The following is a 23,418-nucleotide window of genomic DNA, read 5'->3' as shown; positions in this document are numbered from 1 at the left end:
AAATAAGGTATAAATAATATACAGTCCAAACACACTTGTACGTTTGAGGTACATAATATCTGTTCATTTTTTATGTCAAATACAAAATTACGTAGTTTCATTTACTAATACTGTTGATGTGGCACATAACATTGAATACATATTTAGGGGATGTTTGATAAATGAGTTTCAAATTCAATTTTAGCATAAATGACCTACTTTCTAAATCAAAATGACTACACGTAATTACAACTTGACAAATTCAAGAATTTCGTCCTCAAATGCTTACCTAATCTCATATGAATCATGCGGCATGAAATTCTAACAAACATCATTTATGAATATTATTGATTTTGAAATTCATTTACCTAATATCCCCTAAATATGCATTCAATGTTATGTGTCATATCAGCGATATTTATAAGTATAATTACGTAATTTTGTATTGGACAGGAAAAGTTTTGTATTGAACAAAAAAATTAGACGGAGGATCCCGTCTATTAAAAAATAGAGCCAAAATGAAAAAATATTCAAAAAGGAAAGGAGACTCCTACTTTGGGAAGCTATATTCCACGCGACGACGAACGCGAAGGTTTGGCTTGTAATTTGCAAAGGGACATTGCATCACGAGGGGTGACCATTAACCAAACATGTCCGGTGCGAAAGAAGCTGAGGTCATTTTCGACCTTTACCCATTTCGCCACGCGTCCTCCATGGGAGACGTGGCGTCGCGTGGCTGTGATTTGAACTCAAGAGTCCTCGTTTGTCGACACGTACCCCTTAATGTTAAGTTTAGACCATATCTGCCACGTAGGAATCCCTCGTGGCACCCATCCTAGTCAGCATACTCCTCCAGCCCTTTATAAATCCTCCTCGCTCTTCTCCTCTTTGGCCTTTCACCGGAATACCCATTTACTACCATCATCGTCCTAAAAAACTGTCCTCTTCTCCCGCTTCATAATTTCTGCAGCTTTACTTCTTAACGGAATCGACGCTTTTTTTTTTCTTTTATCAGGAAAATTTCCACTCCACCGCCGGAAAATGAAGACTCTGGCCGTCGATCATTATCTGGATTGCCTGAGCGCTGATGATACTGATTCATTCTTGGCCGCTTTTTTCGATTTATTTTCAAGCCCTAAGCAAAAGCGAGATTATGTTTAACTTGCCAGAGCTTCGAAGCTATTCCTTGCTTTGTCTCTCAGATGGCTTGCAAATTACTAGTATTACCTAGCATTAGTAGTATATTATTGACCGTAATCGGCAAAATGAAGGTATTTGTTCTAGTTTAAACCTCTTCGATTTTGGTAGATCGTTGATTTTGGCCAAATTCTCGTTTTTTGTGTTGATAGAATTTGGTGATCCGACGACGATATACTGCCCACAAGTCATCGATTTCTAGCCTTTGTAATATGCACTGCATATTTCTCCCTGATCGGTGCCTTTTTTTGTAACTCTTAGATAATAGTACAGGAAAAGGGTTTTTGTATCTGTAAAATTTTTTAGTACAAGTGGAGATGATCAAAATTTTTGAAGTCATCATCGTTGACTAGTAAACATTTAAGAAAGCGTAGAAAATATAGGCGGGGAAGTTTTCATTCCCTGTTTTGTTAACTGGATCACAAGAGACGTGCCATTTCCCATGAAGATTCAACCAATTGATTTCACCTCACCCGAAGGATCATCAGCTCCTCGATATGAGCCGGTGAAGCCGGTAATCAAGTCTCGGTTCAAGCGGCTTTTCGAGCGGCAGTTCTCCAGTGTCTTGAAGATATCGGCTCCGGAGAAGTCAACAGGAACCATCGCCGGTGGAGGAGAGTCACATTTTGGCAAGGAAAATTGCGATGACTTCGAGCTGAGTTCTGTTTGCTTGGATAAGATGGTGGAGAATTTCATCTACGAGAGCGGTGACAATAAGCAGAGGTGTGGCCGGCAGCGGTGCAAGTGCTTGAGGGGGAACGGTACGGACAGCTCAGATGATGAAGCCGACTCAGTCAATTGCTTCGGTGAATCAAACCATACCAGTTGCCCCGATGCATGTGATTCCCTCAAGGTAATTCGTATTTCAGGTTGCACAAGGATATTGTGAGGTTTCAGTTTTCTGAATTTTGTCGTCTTTTGTTCTTCTTTTTGGTGGTTGTTAGCAGAGTTTGTTACCATGCGCTTGTGTTTCTGAGAGAAACCTATTGGCTGACATTGCGAAAATCGTTGAAAAGAACAAAATTGGCAAGCGCAAGGACCATTTTTGCAGAAAAATTGTGACTGATGATCTTTTAACCCTCGGATATGATGCTTCAATCTGCGAGTCTCGCTGGGAAAAATCCTCCTCTTTCCCAGCTGGTAAAAACTCCGCTTTAAACTTTGTCCTGCCTTTTACTCCTTAGCTATGATCTTGAAATTTTATCTCATATATTATGGAACATTTGTTTTTTGCAGGGGAATATGAATACGTCGATGTTTTGTTTGAAGGCGATAGGCTGATAATTGACATCGATTTCAGATCAGAATTTGAGATTGCAAGGTCCACTAAAGCCTACAAATTGATCCTACAGGTCTTGCCGATTATATTCGTCGGCAAAGCTGATCGTCTTCAGAGGATTGTGAGCATTGTCTCTGAGGCAGCAAAGCAAAGCTTGAAGAAGAAAGGCATGCCCTGTCCCCCGTGGCGAAAAGCTGAATATGTCATGGCCAAATGGCTCTCTCCTTACACCCGAGCTACACCGAAATTAACTCCAATGCCATCAGCAATGGATTCCCATGAGAGGGATGTGAAAGTTGAAAGGGAAGATCCTTTAAATCTAAAGGAGGGCTCTGGAAGAGAGTTTGAGCTGACGATCGGAGAGAAAATCTCTCGAGTTGAGACAAATGATTGTGCTGATGAAAATGAAGAGAAGTCTCTGATGGTGGCAAAGCAATGGAAGCCCCCGGAGACTAAGCCAAAGAGTTCACAGATTGGTGTCAAGATCCTCGCTGGTTTAGCTTCTGTCATTGAAGGCTAGACTTGAAGTTTTGATATTTTTAATTTTTGGATTTTCTTCTTTTTCTCATTTTGGTTTGATCATCGAAGGACCAAGGCTGAATGATTCCCTTCTGTTTTTATTGCAAGGGCATGGATAGGTAATATACAGAAATAACATGATGCTAGAAAATTAGAAATAGAGAATAACAGCTTATATGGTAGCTTGTACTTCGTCCTGGATGAGAACCCCACATATCTCATAGTACTACTATATCCAGTTTGGCCTTGGATTTGACTTGTTCATCGTCATCATTTTGCTAATATTAAAGTCCCAACTCAATTTGTGGTGCAAAATTGCTGGCTAGATTCTATACCATTTCCCTTCTCCTCCTGCGAGGGCGAGCAGCATTGACCCTATACAGAAAGGCAAATCGATAATGACCTGGTATGGCAATTTTGTGCATATGTACGTGTCGAGTATGGTAAACTCGTGTAGCTGTTGTACTCCGTATGTTAGCGTAAAAGAAAACGGTTGGGAGTTGGGACAAGAAACGGCCAGCTCAGCCATAAAATGGTTTTCCTAATGTTCGAAGTTAATTGGGCTGCCGGGAGAATAGAGAAAAGAATAGATTCCACGGACGGTCTGCACTCTGTCACGGGTTCATATCATAAAATGAGTCCTCCAGACAAATATGATGATTTATGATGGCCAAAAGGGGATGCGGTTAATTATTTATGGCCACCGAAAGATGGATGAATGCAGGGGTTTTCATGGACTGAGCCATCTTGAGCTGCATTTACAGTAGTCTTTAACTTTGCTTATTAGTTATTAGTATATATACGGGTAGTATTAGAGCCTAAGCTGTTGACGGCGAAGGTGATTATAAAAATTTTAACTACTACTGCTAGCTGTGGTGGCTGAAATGAAATGCCTTAAAAGGTGTTCTATCAGCTCCGGGACTGAAGACGGTCCACCACTGCCTCTTTTGGGAAATTGTATTCAGGGAGCTCTTTTGATTACTTAAATTAAAAGTGCTTGGAATTTTGGGCTTTTTTGTCACATTAAAATCATTGCCCGCCCCTGTGAGATACCCCGAATTGTTTTTTCTTTTTCCTTTTTTGTTTGCATTTAAAAATTTTTTTTTTTTGGCTTGGGGGGCAGCTGCAGTCAATCCTAGGTATTTTACTTTAGTATACAGTGCATGTGGTTTAGGATCTGTTAGTTTATTTATTTTTTTTGTAAAGCATGTGGGTCAGGTTGTTAAATTCCCCAAACGCAAAGCTATGATGGGAATATTTAATGAAAGGTAAACAACAGTAGAGCATTTTGTTTTGTTAAATGGATGCTGCAGTTTTTTTTTTTTTTTTAAATATATATATAAAGCTTTACAGAGAATAGCGGGTTGATTGCAATGATTCAATCATGTGAATGTGTCAAAATGATCAGAGAATTTTACAAGGGTCCTGCACCCTTTTAGTAAAGCCTCCAAAAATTTTTTTTTTTTTTTCCAACTCAATTACTCTCAATATTCCGTCTTTCGCTTTTGGGTAGGAGCGAAGGTCTTCTTAATTACTTTCATCTGAATAAATGGAGCAGCACGTATTGTCCGGGTAATGTTGCTTGGTGGGGTAGTGGAGGATGTCTCTACCTTGGCCAGCTAATTTTCTCCTCAGAAATTTTGACATAATCATCCCTACTTATATCGACCATAAATATTTCATTTGATTATAAACAACTGATATAGTCATGGGCACTCGCAATCCAATACTGCACTGCGTATATGAGATAAAAAGATAATTAAAAAAAATAGTTAAAAATATATTTATAATACAAATAAAATGATATTTTTAAAAAAATTGTTATCCAAATATGCTCATTTTGAAATATCTCAAAACACTTTTTTGAGGAATATGGTAGTAACTAATAAGAAAGCTGCAACATAGCTTTGTTACTGCAACACGCCAAGTCAAAGGCGGATGCTTCACCGAGGGGTTTGGCAGAGTAACTTGTTGGACTAGAATACAAATTTACTAGGCTAGGGGAGAGTGGAAAATACGAAGCCAAAACTGCTTCCTTCTTGGTGGTCAAAAGAAGGGCATGGATCCTCTCTTTCTAGAAGTGCTGTCCTTTAGGCTTCACCTGACCAGACTTCATCCCCAAGTAACTCCCAACTCTCAACTGTCGGCACCCTTTTGACATTTTTGTCTTCGGCAGTAGTAGGGTCCCCCTTCCATTGGTATTTCCATTCTTTTCAAGCTCATTGGGCCGAGGCCTTGTATGTTTCGATGGATCACACTGATGTTGGCCAAGAAGCTCGATATAACAATTGGGTTATTGTCGGAAGCTGTTGGCTGGTTATTCATCCTGCCGATTTGATGAGCTTTTCGCCCGTCTGCAACAAGGAGTTAAGGCCTACCCTGTACAAGGTTAAGAGTTGTATGGGTTTAGTTTTGACTCAAAGTCTCCATCTGTGATCTGACAAAAAAATAATAATAATCTTTTCTACATATACACTATCAGCATTAGATGAATAATAATTATGTAAAATTTGAATTTAAAATTTAATTTTTGCATAGATGCCAACGATGATGATGTATACACTGTTAGTGTAGGAAATATTTACTCAGAAAAAAAGAAGAAGAAAGAAAGTGGACTATTCTCTAGTTTTCTAACCCCTTTTAAGGTTTCAATTAATATCTCTTGATTTGGTTGCCAAAAAATAAAAAAATAAAAAAAAAGGTCGGGGGCTTTTTGTTTGTCAATAAAATTGGTTTGACGAGTACAAGTCCACCGGCCACTATCAGGCCACCTGCTATATGGTGACGCAGTAGGTAATGGGATTTAGACCCGTCTTTTAAATACTATTCATTTGGAAGTTTCAGGTCTGAAATCTGAATTGGCAAACTCGTCGCAATTCTCAGTTTCTGTACTATTCTGGACTGTCATATATGTGAGCATTAATGTCGTATGCGTGCTTATATTATATATGTAAAGCTTGTAATATTCTCAGGTTAGGTCAAGTATAGCAATTAAACGACCATCCCATCAAGTAGCGAGGCCTATATAAGATCATGACTTTCGGATGGCCCATGAAAATCCATTCTATGCAGGGAGTTTTTTTTATTATTATTATTTAACAAGAAACGCTATTCAAAAGTACGCACTAGATAACTCTCGTCCAGCGTAATAGCCCGTCAACTCCATGGAAAATTTGACGTATGCACTAGATAAGGCTGTTGAGCAGGGAACTTTCACTTTTGATGTCCATGTTAAACAGGAGAGGATTTTTTTTTTTGGGGGGGGAGGGGGAGGGGTGCTAACAGGTGAGGAGTTTTGCTAGAAAGCAGTTCGTCCATAGTGCTAAAAGACTACGCCTTGAAAATCCCAGAAATTGAACAAATTTTCTACTGTATACTTTCACTTTGGCTTGATTTTATCAGGCGCGGGGATATTTTTTTGCTTTTATTATGAGAGAGATCATACTGAGAAAAGAAATCTTTTTTTTTTTTGGGACAAAGTGGAAACTTGGATTTAACTAGTCCCTCCTATCCTCTGTATCATTTTCGTACTAACCAATATATATATCTATATATATATATTTGTTTGACAACCATGCCTGCTTAGAAATTTACACGAATTTTCAGTAGTTTAGAGCCTAATGCTATTACCAAAATTAAAATTCATGTTAGAATCGAGAAAACGGAAAGAGCGAAAGACCTAGAGGTGGAGGGCACCCACCCTAGGATAAAAAATATATATATTTAATGTGCGGCAGCCAAAAGTTATGATCGTTATAGGAATAGTACCTGTTAATTACCAAGTTTTGGAAAACAAAAAAAAAAAAAAAAAATTTTTTTTTGGGTTACAAAAAGAACTACAGAAGATTGGGCTTGAACAAATTGTCATAACTAAGACAGTTCTCGAAGATGTGGCAATAACATGAAGGAATATGTTGGTCATCCAGGGGGGATAACATATCTATTACAGACATTTTACAGTTTTCCCGTCTCTTCTTTACTATCTGAGAATAAGAATCACGCCTTCACGCCACGGAACCTGTTCAAGGGTAGCTTTCTTCTTCTTTTTTTTTTTTTTTCTGGACAACGATAATAATTATATAACTTATTCTGTCATAATCTACAGGAGAGGGGGAGACTAAGAAGATTTGTGTGTTATGAACTAATAGATATGTAAATCTGGCTGGATCAAAAAAATGTTATGGCCTAAGTCCCTCCCAAGCTCAGTGGTTTGTTCAAGGGTACCTTTCGAGTTGCGATTCAATTGAATTGCTCCTGCTTCGGGGATGTTAATTAATGCATTCATGAAGGCCCATGCTTTGGGCTCTCAAAAGTGACCTGCAAATCTGGACCCTGGACTACGCAAGCCACAGCGTCACGGTGTACCTGTAAATTAAAATACTACTAGGTGATGTTCACCGTGCTTGCGCACGGTGGTACGTTGTAAGTATGCACAGGTTGAGAGGACAGTAAGCATTTATTTAAAAATAGATTTGTTGTACAGAGAAATTATTTAGCTGACCGTGCTTGTTTTTGAATTCTTAACAGGGTTACGGAATATATATTGCAAATATAAGCACATTTGTATTTTTTGTCCTATAACCTTTGACATGCACTTTGGTAGCTCGTTAGGAGTGAGTACGGAGGCATTGAGGCTAGAAAAAATGAATGTTTGGAAGCATTCGCGTGTTCGGGGTAACTTTTTCAGCAGGAGAGAATTTGATTTGGTAAGTGGATTTTCGTTAGTCGATGGCGTTGTCACAGTAGGCAATTGTATGAGAGCTGAAACACCAGACAGAGAAATAACAACTCAATGGATACAGAACCTGGTAAAGATGCTCGATGACCACCCAAAGTAACATTGGCAGGATCAGCAAAAGAACTTTGTATAGGAGGTGGACACTGGCTGGTTCCAACATTAGCACGATAGGCACTACATGGCTGATCAGAACCAGCAGAAACACGAACACCTGTGTGTATGCCTGGTGAAGCCGCTTCCTGGACATCAGCTCCGCGTTTTCTTTTTGAGAGGCGAGCTGTAGGTCCAGGACCCGAAGGAGCAAGGGCCATATTTTTTTTCTTTGCAGCATTAGCTTCCCTGCAGCGCCGCAAGAGGTCATCCTTCTTTTCCCGTGCGGGTTGTGAGAGTAGCCTATGAGCATGAAGAGAAAAAAGAAGAGGCTAAACAAATGTATAAAAGATGGAATGAGCATGAAGGCTAAGCAGCAACAAAAAGTTTGAATGATGACGAAGTTCTAGCAGCAAAGTTCACACAGGGAAAGAGTAGAGAGTACCTTTAACTGAAGGAGATGGAACACACAACCTGCATGCAAGAAACACAAGGAACGGACTGAACGTTAACGACACATGAGCTGAGCAAAACAGCAGTGGCACATCTAGGAAGAAACAACAAAGAACAGTTCGACGAACAAGGACACATGGAATGACAAAATAAGCAAATAAAACCAAGCGCATACGGCTAAGAGGAGTAGCAGTAGCTTCAAAAACACCAGCATGTAAAACAACGGGGCTAAAGAGAAAGAAAGGCGCAAGTAAGGGGCTAACAAAGTCAACGCACACAACATGACCAGCCAAGCCGCGGATAAACGTAAACCATCTAAGCAGCAGGCACCATGGAAAAACAGTGTAGGGACAGGAACTAATCTCACAAACGAAAAAAGCTAACCAGTAAACAAGCGAAACTTGAGTGCATAGTGATAGAACCACAGCCTAATTAAGCTCAGAACCTGCATAGGAAGGAAGCAAGAAATATAAAAAAAGAACCGAAAAGTAGAAATAGAACGAGAACCTCTTCCAGCTAACAGCAGCAAGGAGTATATTGGCGGTGAGAGGAAGAGCCCCAAAAATGCAACAAAACCAGCGAAGGTTGAGGAACAGGTCCAAAATAAGGTGGAGGAGAGGAAGGGATGGCGAGGCGCCTGCAAGAAGAAGGACTAAAAAAGCTACTCTCCACCTCCGGCCATGGAAAGGCGGGCCAAGAAGCTCCATGAAAAGCCGTAAAGAGTGCCTGCGTGCTTAAAATCCGAGCAACCATTAAGGCGGTTGAAATCAGCGCACAGTCGGCCTGCATGTATAGCTGCCGTGTCTACTCTAAAATTATATATTGATGATGATTATTGATGGACAGCGATATATTAAGGTTCCAGGGTCCTGCTATCTGCCTTTAATTTAATAGGAAGCTAATCATCACCATCCCAATTTTAACAGCTCAATACAATATGAAAAGCACGCTGCTTAGCAAAGATGCAATAATCAGTGCTGCGTTCCAAGGAGCTTTCGTATAAGGTTGCTAGCAGAGATGCTATAATTAGCGTTGGGTTCCAAGGACAAAAGGCATTTGATGGAGGACGCCGATAACTTGCAGAATAAAGAAAAGAAGAAAGACGTTGGGTTCCAAGAAAAAAGAAGAAAGAACAAACAAACAAATAAAAAAAAGGGAAAAAAAATATATAAGATTTCCAGCTCGGGCCAATTTGACAACCCGCACGTGAGCAATACATGGAGGACGACCATGCTTTGGCAGCCCCTTCCCAGTTTATATACATTCTTTAAATTACTCTGAATCCCGTGCGCGGGTCTAGGGTTGACTTTCTCGTAATAAGGGATGCGGACTCGTCTTGATTGATGGGATCGTTTGGAACAAAAAATTCTTTGTTATTTACAAAAAGCAAGTTCTTTTAATTATTTTTATTTTACATATATCACACAAGAAAAAATATTATGGTATATCATATCAAAAAATCTTTTCAAATAATCTTCTTTGGGTTTGTTTGAATTGAATATTATTTGATTTTTTAAAAATAATACTATAATACTTTTTTATGATGTTATGTATTTGAAATTAAAAATTCATTAAAAATTTTATTGAAATACAAAAAAAAAACTTTTTTGGGATTCCTTTTTCTTTATTTATATATTTTGAGAAGTGATTTTCTTTGGTTTATATTAGTTGCTTAAAGAAAAATGTCTTGACGAAGAGTGCAAAAACCATTGATATCGAAGCCAAGAAATAGCACAATATTGTTTAGCGTTACTTGTAATTGGAAAGCACCTCCCTAATAGTTAGGTCTAACTTCAATTTGTGCCATCCAACTTGCACCACTCTTTCTATTTTTTTTTTATTTTGCACCTTAAATTTTAATTTTAGACATTTTCTACCTTAAATTCTTAAATTTGGACATTTTGTACCATAAACTTTCAAATTTGCCTCATTTAAATTCAATCAATAGCAATGTTAGCAAATTAATTGCATAAACGACCTTATAACTAAATGGCAGTGTGTGTTTTTTTTTATAATAATATGATAGTGGTCAAAATGAGTGGAATTGAAACAAAACGATACATTATCATTAATTTGCACCACCTTTTATCTTATTAATTTTGCTACCAATATTAGTGATTGGGTTCATAGAAATTAATGATAATGTACTAATTTAGAATAAAACATTGATTTGTAGCATCATTTATTTCATTAATTTTGCTAAGGTTGTCATGAATTGGATTTTAATTGAACAAATTTGAGAGTTTAGGATGTAAAGTGAAAAAAATGATGCAAGTTGAGGGCAAAGTAGAGTTTTTCCTAATAGTTAATTTATGATTTAATAAAGCATTTTAATCAAAAGACATTTATTCTATAACTATAATAATGCCAAAATGATACACAGATACAACTATTTGTTTTCAAGTCAAAATTAGCAGATTAAATTTAAGGTGTTTCTAATGTAGTAATAGTGACCAAAGAAAAAGGTACATTGTGTTATTGTGATTTATCCTCATTCATCAGTAATAGAAATATGGATATAGAAATTTTGAGTTCACTAATACTTCTTGCAAAACGAATTTAAAAAACCTCTGCATACTAAGATGGGCCTGCATATGGTCTCAGAAACTCCAATCCATTAATGCGCTTTAAATTAGACAGACATTTTGGGTTCCTACAAGGCTCAACAGCGCAAATGGCGGCCCGTTGATCCATTCACGTGCCAGTACTCCTACAAGGCTCTGTTTGGATTTCTCAATTTTTGAAAAACAAGTTTTCATATACAATGTTACAGTAATATACACATAAAAATAACTCAAAAAACATATTATATGTATACCATATATAAAAAATAACTACAAATATATGTATATATAAAAAAAATAGACCACCACCTATCACTCTTCACCGCCACCACCCCGACACCCATGACCTTCCATCATCTCTCTCTTTATTTTCCCCGCCCCCAATTCCCTCACCCCTCCATTGACCGCAACCTTTTTGGTTGCGACTAAATTTGATCGCAATCAAAAGGTTACGGCCAAAAGCCGCGACTCATGGCTTCTGGTTGTGACCTTTCTAGTAGCAACCAGAAAAGGTCACGACTAGAGCTGTGGCTAAAGTCATAGCTACCACCCGCTGATGGGAGAGGATTTTGGGGTTGGGGGAAAGGAGGGGAGGGGGGAAAAGGGAGAGGAAAGGGGGAGAAGGAGGAGGAAGAGAGGAAGGAAAGAGGGGGGAGGAGAAGTGAGGGAGTGGTGTAATATTAAAAGAAAAAATCTCAAAAAAGTTGTAAATTATAAAAATGCTCCAAAATATATTTAAAAAATATATCTAAAGATAATCCAAAAAATAGTTACAGTAAAAGTTTTTTATATGCACATTTATAGTAATTTTTTTGAAAAATACCCTAAAAACAATTAATTCAAACAGAGTCAAAATTTTTGCGTATACACTTACCAAAATTTGCATCGATTTGACGTTCAAATTCAAAATTTGCAAGCATGACTTGTGGTATTATCCAAACACAGTGCATATAATATCTGTATAAAAAAAAAGATAAATCCAAATCTAATTCCAAGATTGGTAAAAAAAAAAAAAATCTAAATCCAAGACGGGCCATAAGCCCATAAATCCTCTTCAAGTAATTCAAGTCAGTGCCGTCTAATTGAGCCGGTAACAGAATAACACGCAGTAGAACAAAAACGCTGTAATTAACGCCGTCAGATTTTACATTCCATCCCTGCACCCCTTTTGTCCCCTCCAGCTCAAGCCTCACAAATCAAAAAGGAATTCTCAGACCTGCCAGTATTGAAAGCGGGGTCCACGATTCTTAACCTGCACCCTCCGTTTTTGTTTCTTGAGATCCCTCCCCTTCTCCCTCGCTCTTGCTCTTCCTCGCTCTTCTCCTTGTCTAAAAGTAATTTTCTCAGTATACTTCCAAAACCGGTCTCGCACGTTTTCTTTTCTTTTTTTTGGTTTGGCCTTGGCCCTTCCCTCTCTCTGTCTTTGTTGTTTGCTTGCAAGTAGTTAAATGGTCTCTTGCGATTCATTAGACCGCATTTTGTAGAACAGTGAGGAGGCTCTGCTGGGAACAGATCAATGCTTCAGATTTCGAGATTGGTCGCTTATTGCTCAATCTTTCTATGCTTATTGACATCGGGCTCGTTCTCAATTGATGATATTCATCAAGCGTAAGGCCCCTTTTTTTTTTCGCCCCTACATTTGTTTGTAGAACAAGGATGTTGCTTTGAGTTGTTGGATACGTGAGTTCGTTATTTTTGTTGATCTTCGTGAGGCATTGTGGTTTTTGGATTTCGTTTTTGTTGCAATTTATTCTGACGCTGCTGAGTTTGTTTTCTTGGTTTCTTTAAAATAGAAGATTTTTAGTTCGTTGGTCTGTCATATGCCTGCGTTGCCATTGCATTTTAATTGGTAGTAAATCCGGATGTCAGATTTTTTGTCTTCTCATTTTGTGAAGATTGTTTGCAAAGCAATGAGTTGACAGATTTTTTTTCGCAAGACATTTATATTTTTTTACTAGGACCACAGTTTAAAACAAGAGAACTTAAGTTTTGAGATGTTAATCTATACGTGTATTCAAGCAGCATAATTTCAAGGTAGCTTGGTCTATTTTACCATGTTTATGACTGGTTACATTTAGTTAATATGCCACTGAACTTGATTTCTATTAACCTAGGATAAACAATAAGTGCATGGTTCATTGAGTTGATAGCCATAGCTCATAAAAGAATTTATTTTGTATGTGTTCTACTCAAAGTGGTTTGCCCTAACTAGGCTCTCCTTGATCTGATTTTTTAAAAAATAAAAAATAAAACAAAATTCAATTATGTAGTCATCAGTGCTAGCTTGGAAAATGCTATAAGATTTTTCGTCCTTACCTAGGGGAAGAATAGAACTTTTGGATTTTTTCCCTTCAGCTGCGTAAAAGGTGGACTGGTAGGGACTTCTTGCGTACAAGGTGGACTGGTAGTGACCTCTCGGGTTATAAGAACGATCTATCCTGTAATAAAGGACCATAAGAGGGAAAGAGATGCTGGCATTTTTGCACTTCTTACATTGATAACTTTCAGTCAACTAAGTATATGATGCTGTCTTTATCTTGATTGTTTGAATGGAATTAGTATTTGGATTTTAACACCTTGCATGTTTCTTTTTGTGATATTCAATGCTGATATCTTGTCAATTCTTTCATCAAAGCGAGAAATAGTAATTTTGATATATAGTTATTCAGTTTCACAGCATTACCATCTCTGCCATGTTTTGTGCTGCCTGGTAGATTTTGGAGTCCTTAGATCTCTGATGCAATATTAATGCTCTTTCTATGCTCTTTTCGTCGTACAGATTTCCAATTATAGAACCTGATCCTGGTCATACAAAACTTCGCCTTGCAAGAGCAGGACTGGAGGCAATTGAGAGAATTACAAACCCAATTGCAGCTGTTGCTGTGAGCTTTTCTTTAACGTTACTACTGCTTCCAGTTTGGTTTATGGTTTTAGTTTTTGTTGCATGACCATGAGATTTATGTGGTTTCGATGCAAGAGCTGAAATAAATATTTAGCCTTTTCATTTGAGCTTTACTTTGTTCTGGGATATATTGCTCTCATCTATATATTTTTGTGATGAGGAAGCTTCTAATGACAGGAAAATTTTCTTGTCTTCCTTGTTCTCCATTTCTAGTTAATCCTTTATTCTTATTCATGATTTCGGTTTACAACTGTATTTCAGGTGATTGGTCCTTATCGTTCTGGAAAATCTTTTCTACTTAATCAACTTCTCTCCCTTTCTTGTAATGAAGGTGCAGCCTCTTGCAGTTGTTACTTTTGCAATTTTACTGGTCAATATTGGTGCTTATATAAATTCCCCTTGGAAAATTGGTTATTTGTTTATATATTTCAGGTTTTGGGGTTGGACACATGCGTGACACTAAGACAAAAGGTAGTCAGTCACAGGATTTTGCTAGCTTTTTTGCTTGATACATGCAAACATTCAACAAAGCAACTCTATAAATGAAGAAACATTAAAAAGATTTGATCGTTTTACAGGGATATGGGTGTGGGGAGCCCCATTTGAATTGGACATTAACGGAGTAAAAACATCTGTCTTCTACCTTGATACAGAAGGTTTTGAAAGTGTTGGAAAGTCAAATGTATATGATGACCGGTAATGTCCTAAGTTATATTATGCAATATTCTTTGATGGACTCTAAATGTATAATTTTTTATTTATGTTTTCTGTATTGGCAGGATTTTTGCTTTGGCAACTGTTATGAGCTCTGTGCTTATCTACAACCTACCTGAGACGGTCTCTCTCTCTCTCTCTCTCTTGCTTTTCAAAAATTGGTAATTCCAGTCCCAAAGGAAAAGCATTTCACAGAATGGCTGTCGTAGAAGTCAATTTGCAGAAATGGAATGCTAAAGTGTTATGAAACTAGATTTCAAGAGTGAATTTAGTTTTAAGTGATGACATGTCAGTAAATTTCACGTCACTTTTACCTTTTTAACTGAAGATTTTTGGTTTTCGAATCCAATTTTTGTGCCATTTTATCCTGCAACCATTTTTGTGCAACAGCCAAGTTGTCATAGAGTTAGTTATTTCGCTGTAGTTTCTTGATTCAATTTTATGTTCAGATCCGTGAAGCAGACATTTCTCGGCTGTCTTTCGCAGTTGAGCTTGCTGAAGAATTTTATGGAAGGTATGCAATTTAACTCTGTGGATAAAAGTTTACCATGCCTTGGGTCAATATGTATTTCTAATATACTTGTTTATCTTTTCTCTGTCCTTTTATTGTCATGCCACTTATACCTGCATTCACATGGTGGATAGGGTGAAGGTAATAGCTGCAACTCTTTCTTTAGCATCATGTTATCTCACATAAAGTGAAGAAAATAGAGGAAGAGTGTCTGATTAAGTAAATGTCTTTGCAGGGGCAGGATGTTGCATTTGAACCTGCTAAGCTGCTATGGCTTATCCAGCGTGACTTTCTGCGTAAGTGTCCTTGAATGAATGTAAGCCATGTTGTTTTTAATCCTTGTGTCAATATCCTTTTGGCCTTCTGTAGACTCTTTGTGCAACCATGCCCCGAATAAATGTGGTTTTGGACCTTTTTTGAGTTTCCCAACACTTGACCCTCAGAAATGAAACAAAATGTGTGTGTACATTTTATTGATTTTCTATTTATTGAAAATGAATGTGGAAAAGTGATTTTCTGACAAAGTTATGATATGTAGGTCAACTAGTCTGGAAATTCTTAAACCATCCTTTGAAAATTTTCACATAAAGACTTTTGAAGCTGGGACTTTTTATCATGTTTTTGCCTGAGGTTATGTTGGCATATTGAATCTCTTTTGTTGATGTCATGCTCTCTCTCTCTCTCTCTCTCTCTGGTTAAAGTGGGTATTGCTTTTGACCTCATGCAGAAGGAAAATCTGTGCAGCAGATGGTTAATGAAGCTCTCCAACATGTACCTAACTCTGATGGTTAGTTTCGTTCTGCATGTATTTTTGTGCATAGGTGATTTTATATCAAGCAAACTGCATTTAAAAATTAAATCTTACTTCTTTTTTTTTTTGGCAGGGGACAAAAACATTGACCAGGTTCATGTTCTACCAAAGTCTTCTTAATAATCAGATGGTATTATGAATGAAGATCATAAAATTGGTTTTTATTATCAGGTTAACCAGATCCGTGATTCTTTAGCTATTATGGGTGAAAATAGCACTGCCTTCAGCTTACCGCAGGTATGGATTGTACATTCACGTCAATCATTCTTTTGCTTTTAATCTGTAGGGGTTTATTACACATAAAATGATTGGAGAATTTTGCCAGTGACCTGGTAGAATGAACTGATGCATGCTAAATGTTTGAAGGGGCTTTTATATGTAGAAGATTAGATTTTAAGAAGAGCAGTAATAGCATCAATCAGATGTATGTTGTTGAGTGGAGGTTGGGGGGCTTTGGAGGATGGTATCCTTAAAATCTCTGATTGGGTCTGCTTTCTGAATAATGACCTTGAAGATTACTTGAGCTTTAAGCTAGTGATTCTTGAAGAATTCATCAAATGCAATTTTATGGCTAACTGTTCTTGTCTTTACTAACTTTGTTGGTACTAATTCATCAAATTTCAAATACAGTGGATGATATGATAACCAAGCTTTAACTTTTGTGCAGCCTCATCTCCAAAGGACAAAGCTCTGTGAGATGAAGGATGGTGAGCTTGATCCTCTTTATGTTAAGAAGAGGGAGCAACTAAAAGATCTTGTTGCGTCCCTAATTCGTCCAAAGATTGTCCAGGGCAAAACACTAAATGGAAAAGAGTTTGTCTCTTTTCTAGAGCAGGTGCTTTCTCTAGTTCCAGCGAGATTCAGATTTGGATATGATATGAACCCTCTCATTTAGATACCAGTTTCTCATATATCAGCCTCCAAACCAAGAGCATGCTTTCTGAATAAGCTAACATAGCATGGTAAATGTACTAAAAACTAGTCTACACTGATAACTTTGAGTTGGAGCAATTATTGAATGTTGCATTCTGTGGAAGCAAGAAAGTTGAAATTGTTGAAAGGATTTAGGTCTTTCTTAAAGCAGAGAAACTTCCTCTTTTAGTTTAATTTTCCTCATGAAAGGTTGCATTTCTTATCATGTTTAACTACAGAACCTATGAATGCATCTTAGCATTGTGTAGATTGCTAACATGCTTGCTGCATCCTTCTTTTTTTTTTTTTTTTGTTGCCACTTGCACTATCTTGAGTTTATCGTTCGAGTTGCATGTATAACATTTTTTTTATTTTGTAACTTATTGTACTTCCAGATTCTTGAGGCCTTGAATAAAGGGGAGATTCCATCAACAGGTTCCCTTGTGGAAGTTTTCAACAAGGGTATCTTGGAGAGGTGCCTGAAGCTATACAGTGATAAGATTAGCAATGTGCATCTTCCAATGGCAAAGGAAGATCTGCAAGGAACTCATGAAGAGTTTAGAGAAGCTGCTATGAAAGCTTTTGATGAGCAACATTTTGGTCATCACCATGCCAAGAGATCAGTTGAGAAATTGGATGAAGAAATTGAAAAGGTTCAACTCTAGAATAGTAAAACTCCCTGATTGACAAATTGCAAAGTTTTATGTGCTTATTGGCATGTCTGTGCAGGTGCACAAGAATATCATTTTGGCAAACGAGTATCAATCTTCAAGAATCTGTGAGGCTTTGTATATTAAATGCGAGGACAAAATGGATGAGCTTCAAGTGCTTAGACTCCCCTCTATGTCGAAATTCAATGCAGGCTTCCTCCATTGCAATCAAAGTTTTGAGAAGGAATGTGTTGGGCCTTCTAAAAGCAGCTATGAGCAACGGATGATGAAGGTTTGAAGTTGTATTTCAAGTTTCTGGTTTTCTTTTTGGATTGCAGATTTTCCTAATTTCTTTAGGTTTTATAGTGGGTATTATAACTGAGTGTCCTTGGGTGGGTTGTGCTTGTTTTGTGTGTGTGAGAGGGAGAGAGAGTACAAGAAGAAAGTTCACGTGCGTACAAATATTTCTGAAGCCAAATGTGTTCTTGCTCAACCCAATAGAATGAATTAAACTGGCCTTCCCTGTCTGGGGCAGCAACTCTCCAATTCACCAACTCAAGAGGCTGAGCTACACAGAGGGTGACTGATAGATGATATCTCTGGTTTTAGGAGTCATAAGGCAGTTAATTCTTCATTAAAAAGGGTCTTCAGGAGTAAAACATGCATGGACAATCATTACTCATACTTGGCAAAATGTGGCTATCCTCTGATCTGGTCCACAGGATTAAAAGGGATCGCCTTATGGATTCTCTGCTTTGAGTTGACTAACTAATCATTATCGAAATTGAAAAGTATTTTTCCTGGAAACTTTCACTCCTCTTCTTGTTTCACAGTTTCCACAGTCAAAGTAAGAAAAAACTTACTTTTACAGAGCTATTTTTGGTGCCTTTTATACTGGTTTTTTCTCTCTTCTCTTGCATGTATGTACAGATTCCTCTGATTTGGCTTATTATTGTGGGTTGGTTTTGATGCATTTACATGATCTTGATTGCAGATGTTAGGGAAGTCGAAATCCCTATTTATTAAGGAATATAACCACAGACTCTTTAATTGGTTGGTGGCCTTTTCACTTGTAATGGTGGTGGTGGGTCGTTTTATAATAAAGTTCATTCTGATTGAAGTTGGGGCTTGGATACTATTCATCTTTTTGGAGACATATACAAGGATGTTTTGGTCAGCAGAATCTCTTTACTACAATCCAGTTTGGCATGCTATTGTTGCAACTTGGGAAACTCTCGTCTACAGTCCTATCCTTGACTTGGACAGGTAATAAATCCCTCTTGTTTCAGCTTGTCCTATTAATAGGTTTATCCCTACCTTGGTCTTCAAAGTTTTAATTGCCTTTTAACTTGAAAAATTAAGAATTAGAATTTGTTGGTATTTCCCAGTCACAAAAATTCTGTCCTGTCTCAATGAAATGAATTGTCTCTCTAACTTGTCATTTATCCAATCAAATAAATACCTCCACATCCCCATACTCTAAAAGTGTGCAGGAGAGTATAGTTTGAGAAGAATTTCATTGTCTACAATTATATCATAGAACACAAAACCTATGTCTGTACAAAGAAAATTTTAATGCAATTGATTGGTCAACAAAAGGAGCGCAAGAATTTGGGACGAACATTGGTTCTCAGAAAATATGAGGGTACATAACATATATTACATTCATCTGTAATATTGTAACAGATGGGCAATCCCTATTGGCCTTGTAGCAGCAGTATTTGTTGTCTATTGGCGGTGTTATGGGAGGAAGAAACATGGGCCACGATGGCTCCTACCAGTGTACAACAATCCGAAAGATCGACGAAGATCAGAATGAATGAAAAACAGTTCTTCTAGCGAGCTGTGTTCTTCAGCGTTTCTCAGCAAGCTTTTCCGTTTTTTTTTTTTTCATGCAAAGCAGGCTGGGTGGCTGTGCATATGAACTTATTAGCATCAGACCAAAATTGTGGAGCTGGATGACCAAAGGGATTTCTCGAGCTCCATGATGCAGTGTTGTAGCAAATTCCCATTTTACCATACGACCTTTTTATCAATTACACTAAATTTGTACACAGCAAAAGTGTTCAGGCAAATGGACAAGGCATTTGGCCTTCTGAATACTAGTCATGTACTGTAATCATAGAGGTCAGTGATTAAGCCAGAAAGAACTCAACTTTGCCTCAGCGCAGAACATTGACTGCTTCAAGGACAATTCTCTTTATGATGGCATTGAGCTTGCTGCAACAGTTGCAACAGGGAAAAGCCTTTAGGCTTTGAATGAATTGAATAGCCATTCGGGTAGCTTAGTTGAAGATCCTATTGATCAATTATTTAATTGAGCCGTTAGCTGTAAAGACGAGTCAATTTTAGTTGCAGACATATCGAGCATAGCTTTGGTGGTGATGTCCTTTTGAGAGACATCACCCGGGCATGGTTTGAGTCCTGATTGAAATACGCTATTAGCAGGTAGAGTTGAATGCTGAATTCCATTTGAATCTGAGTTGAAAATTATCAAAATTCCTCTCTGGACGTGATTATGGAGCTTGAGTTTCAGGTTCCTCGTTCCACTGGTCGCGGTTATGTGCCTTGTTCTGGAAAAGGGATCAAATGGCTGGTTAGTGCCTTTGCATTAAGAGCCTAATCTAGTTTGTTAATGGGCCAGAACCAGTTCAACCAAATTCATTCATTTTTTTTTGGATTTAATTTTGGCCATTTGTAATCTTAAACTTGGTGCATTGATTGATCAAGACTGGAGAAAAGAAAGTTATGAAACCGTGTTCTCCATTTTTTTGGATAAATTTCACATTTTCCATTTTTTGTATTCATTTTGTTTAGATGACCAACTGCAATTTTCTCCACCGGTGGTTCATTAGTAAACAAATCAAATCTACTGTGAATGTATTACCAACTATTGATAATTTGAGTTAACTGGTAAGATTAAAGAAAAAGAATCAGTTTAGTAGCAAAATAGGCGCCAGAAATCAAATTTATGTTAGTAATAATTTTAAAATTCTTGTTATAGTAATTTGGTTAAAAAGAATCAGTTTCTGGTATAGTTTAAAAAAAAAAATTTACCATTCTTTTTGTAACTTCAGTTATTAGCAACTAAATCGCATCTTAGTAGTAATTTAACAATGCATGTGATGTTTAACTCCATGACTAGTAACTAAACCCAATTTGTGAATATCTTTACCAATCAAAGCCATTAATAATTGTTAGGAAAACAGTAATAACTACAACAATAAAATACGGCTTTGACGTGAAAATTCACTTTCCTTAAGGAAATTTGCACCCACTATTCTATTACCGGGTTTGCAGTAATTCCCTCTAGGAATAACAAAGCCAACCAGAATTTCGACACAATAGTATATAGAAATTCTCCCAAAAACAGTTTAGAGAATATTGTTTTGAATGAAACAGAAGAATAGTAAGACAAAAGTAAAAAGTGAGGCCTCTGTTATCTGAACACTATTATTTATAACGTTTAGATACCCCAAAAGAAATATCATGTCTTTTGGAAACATATTTCTTCATGAATAGGCACCTTTTAAAATGAATGGACACTTAACGATTGTATGCGTTGTATCACCAGATACAACCCTTAAAAGAAAACCGTTTAGTTAAGAAGAAATATTAAAACGAAATTAATTTTAATATTTTCCATCGAAGTCATTTGACCATTAAATTTATATCTTAATTTAATAGTCATGCACTTGGTATTTTGACCATTAAAGATTGACACATGCATTTTAAAACAAAAATATTTTCCATCGAAGTCATTTTCCTGAAAAATCACTTCCTTCTCCATAATTTTTCAGTGTTTGGTTATTTAGTAAAAATATTTTCCAAATTCCTTTTTTCATAATTTTCTAGTGTGTGATTTATCAGTGAAAATATTTTTTGACTTCTTTTTTTAATGTTTGTTGATATGTTGCAAATATTTTTCTATTCTTAAAACATTCATCTAATTACAAGTTTGTTTTAGCTTCTATCCATTATAATCATATTATTATTTTTATAAAATATTTATTTAAATTACACCATGAATTATTAATGACACTATTGAATTGGCTTTTGATCTTCCTTTTAAAAAAAATTATTATGGGGTGAAGTGGATTCAATACAAATCATTGTGTGTGTCAGAAAATGGATGATTTTGATTGGACATGGGAAAAGGATGCTTGCTTGTCCTATTCATACCACTAGAAAGCAACCATCGAGACCCAGACTGTAGCTGTCTAGGATCAATTAACATGCCCCTACCATTTGGCTCAACATTAAAACTTGTGACATGGACACCAGAGATTTTAAACAGACAGATGAATGGTGCATTGATGCACTTATGATTTTCTTCAGCACTGGTTCCTTCCATAACAAACTCTTCATTCAGATCATCCTTTTCGTTGCTCAAATCCGTTTCTCTATTTTGTGTTGTGCATTTCGGCATGCACAGGAATACAAATTCTTTCAACTTGAGCCAGAGCAAGCATTGATGATCCAACCATTTCAAAGTCACGAAAAGGATCTCTGAGCTGCAACCTAAGAGCTAATGTGAAGTTGTTATCGAACAAATGACTGTAAAAAATGACTGTTACTACCTGATAATGTAACTCATAGACCATTTCTAGTCACTGTAAACCACCTAAATTGAAAAGATCAGCATGATGAGCTGCTAAGATTTTCAACATCTCTCCATCAACTTCATTCTCATAATCAATATCTACTGCATCTAACCTGATCCATTCATCCAAGGAGATATAGAGTTTGATTAACTCAGCAATACCATCATCCCCTCTGACATCCAAAAGTTGCAATGGAGTGGATTCCAAAGATCCCATAACCCCACCTAGTTTAACATTCTGGCTTACGGAGGTCCAGTTCTTAGTAAATTGGGGCCTAATGCTTGAAGGTGCTTCTGCATCTGACTAGCCACATTGAATCCTCAACCCTTCAATGGAGAGAGCTTCAAAATTAGCCATTGCTAATGGAACAAGATCTTCCAAAGACACGTAATCTGAATGTACTTTGTCTATTATTGAGCCAAAGTTTGGAGCATTCTGACTGTGATCTATTACTTTTTGTGAATCTTTAAAGGGAGCTTACTATTATGTTAGAAGAAATTAACGATGCAAGAAAATCCCTATCGATTGCAGCAAGGTTCCAAAATAATTGAACAGGCAACTGTAACATCAGAGCTTCATTATCTTTTCCTACCAACATTTTCAGTCTTTCTAACAAACCAGAAGTTTCTTCTTTTTCTCTTCTTTTTTTTTTTCCCGTTTTCCATCTTTCTTAGTGTTGTATGCTTGATACAGGGTTCCAGAAAATCCCAGCAAAACTAATGCAACAATAAATGCCATATAGAAATAGAAATCTGTAATAACAATCCTGCTCAATTATTCCCTATCCTTTCCTTTTTTGAGTTTTCTTGGTCCAAAATTACCAGTAATAAACTATCAGAGCTTCATCAAGCTCTGTACAATCTCCAAGAAACGAACACAAGCAAACCCAATGTGTGATTGTGTGTGTAGCAAAAATTATCTTAATGGGATACAAAAGTCATCAAAGCAAGAAACTTTTTCTGCAATTCCTTAAGGGAACAAAGCAGGTTCTAAAAAAAAATCAACAATAAAACCTACTATGCATAAATCAAGAAAACTGCCCCACTCAAAACTAGAAATTCCAGTAAAAATACTACTAAAGATCAATAAGCAAGCAATAAGTTTGACTCACCAGGACAATGAATTGCGATATGATCCAACCTTTCAAGAAAGTAGGAAAAGAATTAATAGAAAATGATGAAGAGCTTCAGCCCACGACCTGTAAGAAGAAGGATTAAGAGAATAACCCAATTGAAAGAGTAGCGTACCTCTGGAAGTGGGTCTTTGCCGGAGCTGGAGGCGCTGCCGGCGAAGAACGATTGGTTTGCCGATGAGTCTTCAGTCGATGGTCTTCAATCGTTGAGAATGGGCATTTGCCGATGTGGAAGGATGCCTTTAGGCCGTGATTTTAAGAAGAGGCCGTGCTTTTAAGAAAGGAAAACAACTTCAAAATAATAGATAAGGAAGTTATTTTCCTTCCTCGGTGTAAGTTATTTTCCGTCAGAAATCATTTCCC

At 37.1% G+C, this 23,418-nt stretch overlaps 2 protein-coding genes and 1 long non-coding RNA gene across 3 annotated transcripts; 2 read left to right on the top strand and 1 right to left on the bottom strand.

The window, feature by feature from the left end:
* The first annotated feature begins 894 nt into the window (after positions 1-894).
* LOC113777157 lies at positions 895-3,230 on the top strand. The gene is made up of 3 exons (XM_027322199.1): positions 895-2,029; positions 2,124-2,316; positions 2,413-3,230. Exons 1-3 carry the CDS (start codon positions 1,619-1,621, stop codon positions 2,973-2,975), a joined length of 1,167 nt encoding a protein of 388 aa, XP_027178000.1. The 5' UTR covers positions 895-1,618; the 3' UTR covers positions 2,976-3,230.
* An 8,700-nt stretch (positions 3,231-11,930) lies between these two features.
* LOC113779567 (guanylate-binding protein 5) lies at positions 11,931-19,801 on the top strand. Its single transcript, XM_027325181.1, has 17 exons — positions 11,931-12,427; positions 13,599-13,701; positions 13,983-14,052; positions 14,154-14,192; positions 14,300-14,417; positions 14,501-14,558; positions 14,885-14,949; positions 15,081-15,087; positions 15,182-15,242; positions 15,674-15,733; positions 15,831-15,850; positions 15,929-15,994; positions 16,425-16,592; positions 17,065-17,322; positions 17,399-17,611; positions 18,314-18,585; positions 19,006-19,801. Exons 1-17 carry the CDS (start codon positions 12,336-12,338, stop codon positions 19,136-19,138), a joined length of 1,803 nt encoding a protein of 600 aa, XP_027180982.1. The 5' UTR covers positions 11,931-12,335; the 3' UTR covers positions 19,139-19,801.
* Positions 19,802-21,436: 1,635 nt separating this feature from the next.
* LOC113760119 lies at positions 21,437-23,310 on the bottom strand. The gene is made up of 3 exons (XR_003467029.1): positions 23,171-23,310; positions 23,035-23,063; positions 21,437-22,249 (listed from the first exon to the last, which is right to left on the bottom strand). It is a non-coding gene; the product is annotated as an uncharacterized LOC113760119 (long non-coding RNA).
* Positions 23,311-23,418: the final 108 nt, after the last annotated feature.

The sequence above is a fragment of the Coffea eugenioides genome, chromosome 1, assembly GCF_003713205.1.
Source record: "Coffea eugenioides isolate CCC68of chromosome 1, Ceug_1.0, whole genome shotgun sequence".
Classification (NCBI taxonomy): Eukaryota; Viridiplantae; Streptophyta; class Magnoliopsida; order Gentianales; family Rubiaceae; genus Coffea; species Coffea eugenioides.
The sequence above is the reverse complement of the archived record's forward strand: the minus strand, read 5'-3'. Positions and strand labels throughout refer to the sequence as shown.

What these genes read in the sequence shown, in the direction of transcription:
- LOC113779567 (XM_027325181.1), top strand. Translation starts at nt 12,336, where the DNA reads ATGCTTCAGATTTCGAGATTGGTCGCTTATTGCTCAATCTTTCTATGC. An exon ending in GCGTGACACTAAGACAAAAG is followed by an intron (nt 14,193 to 14,299) that starts GTAGTCAGTCAC and finishes ATCGTTTTACAG; the next exon opens with GGATATGGGTGTGGGGAGCC. An exon ending in TATCCAGCGTGACTTTCTGC is followed by an intron (nt 15,243 to 15,673) that starts GTAAGTGTCCTT and finishes GACCTCATGCAG; the next exon opens with AAGGAAAATCTGTGCAGCAG.
- LOC113777157 (XM_027322199.1), top strand. Translation starts at nt 1,619, where the DNA reads ATGAAGATTCAACCAATTGATTTCACCTCACCCGAAGGATCATCAGCT. An exon ending in ATGCATGTGATTCCCTCAAG is followed by an intron (nt 2,030 to 2,123) that starts GTAATTCGTATT and finishes GGTTGTTAGCAG; the next exon opens with AGTTTGTTACCATGCGCTTG. An exon ending in ATCCTCCTCTTTCCCAGCTG is followed by an intron (nt 2,317 to 2,412) that starts GTAAAAACTCCG and finishes TGTTTTTTGCAG; the next exon opens with GGGAATATGAATACGTCGAT.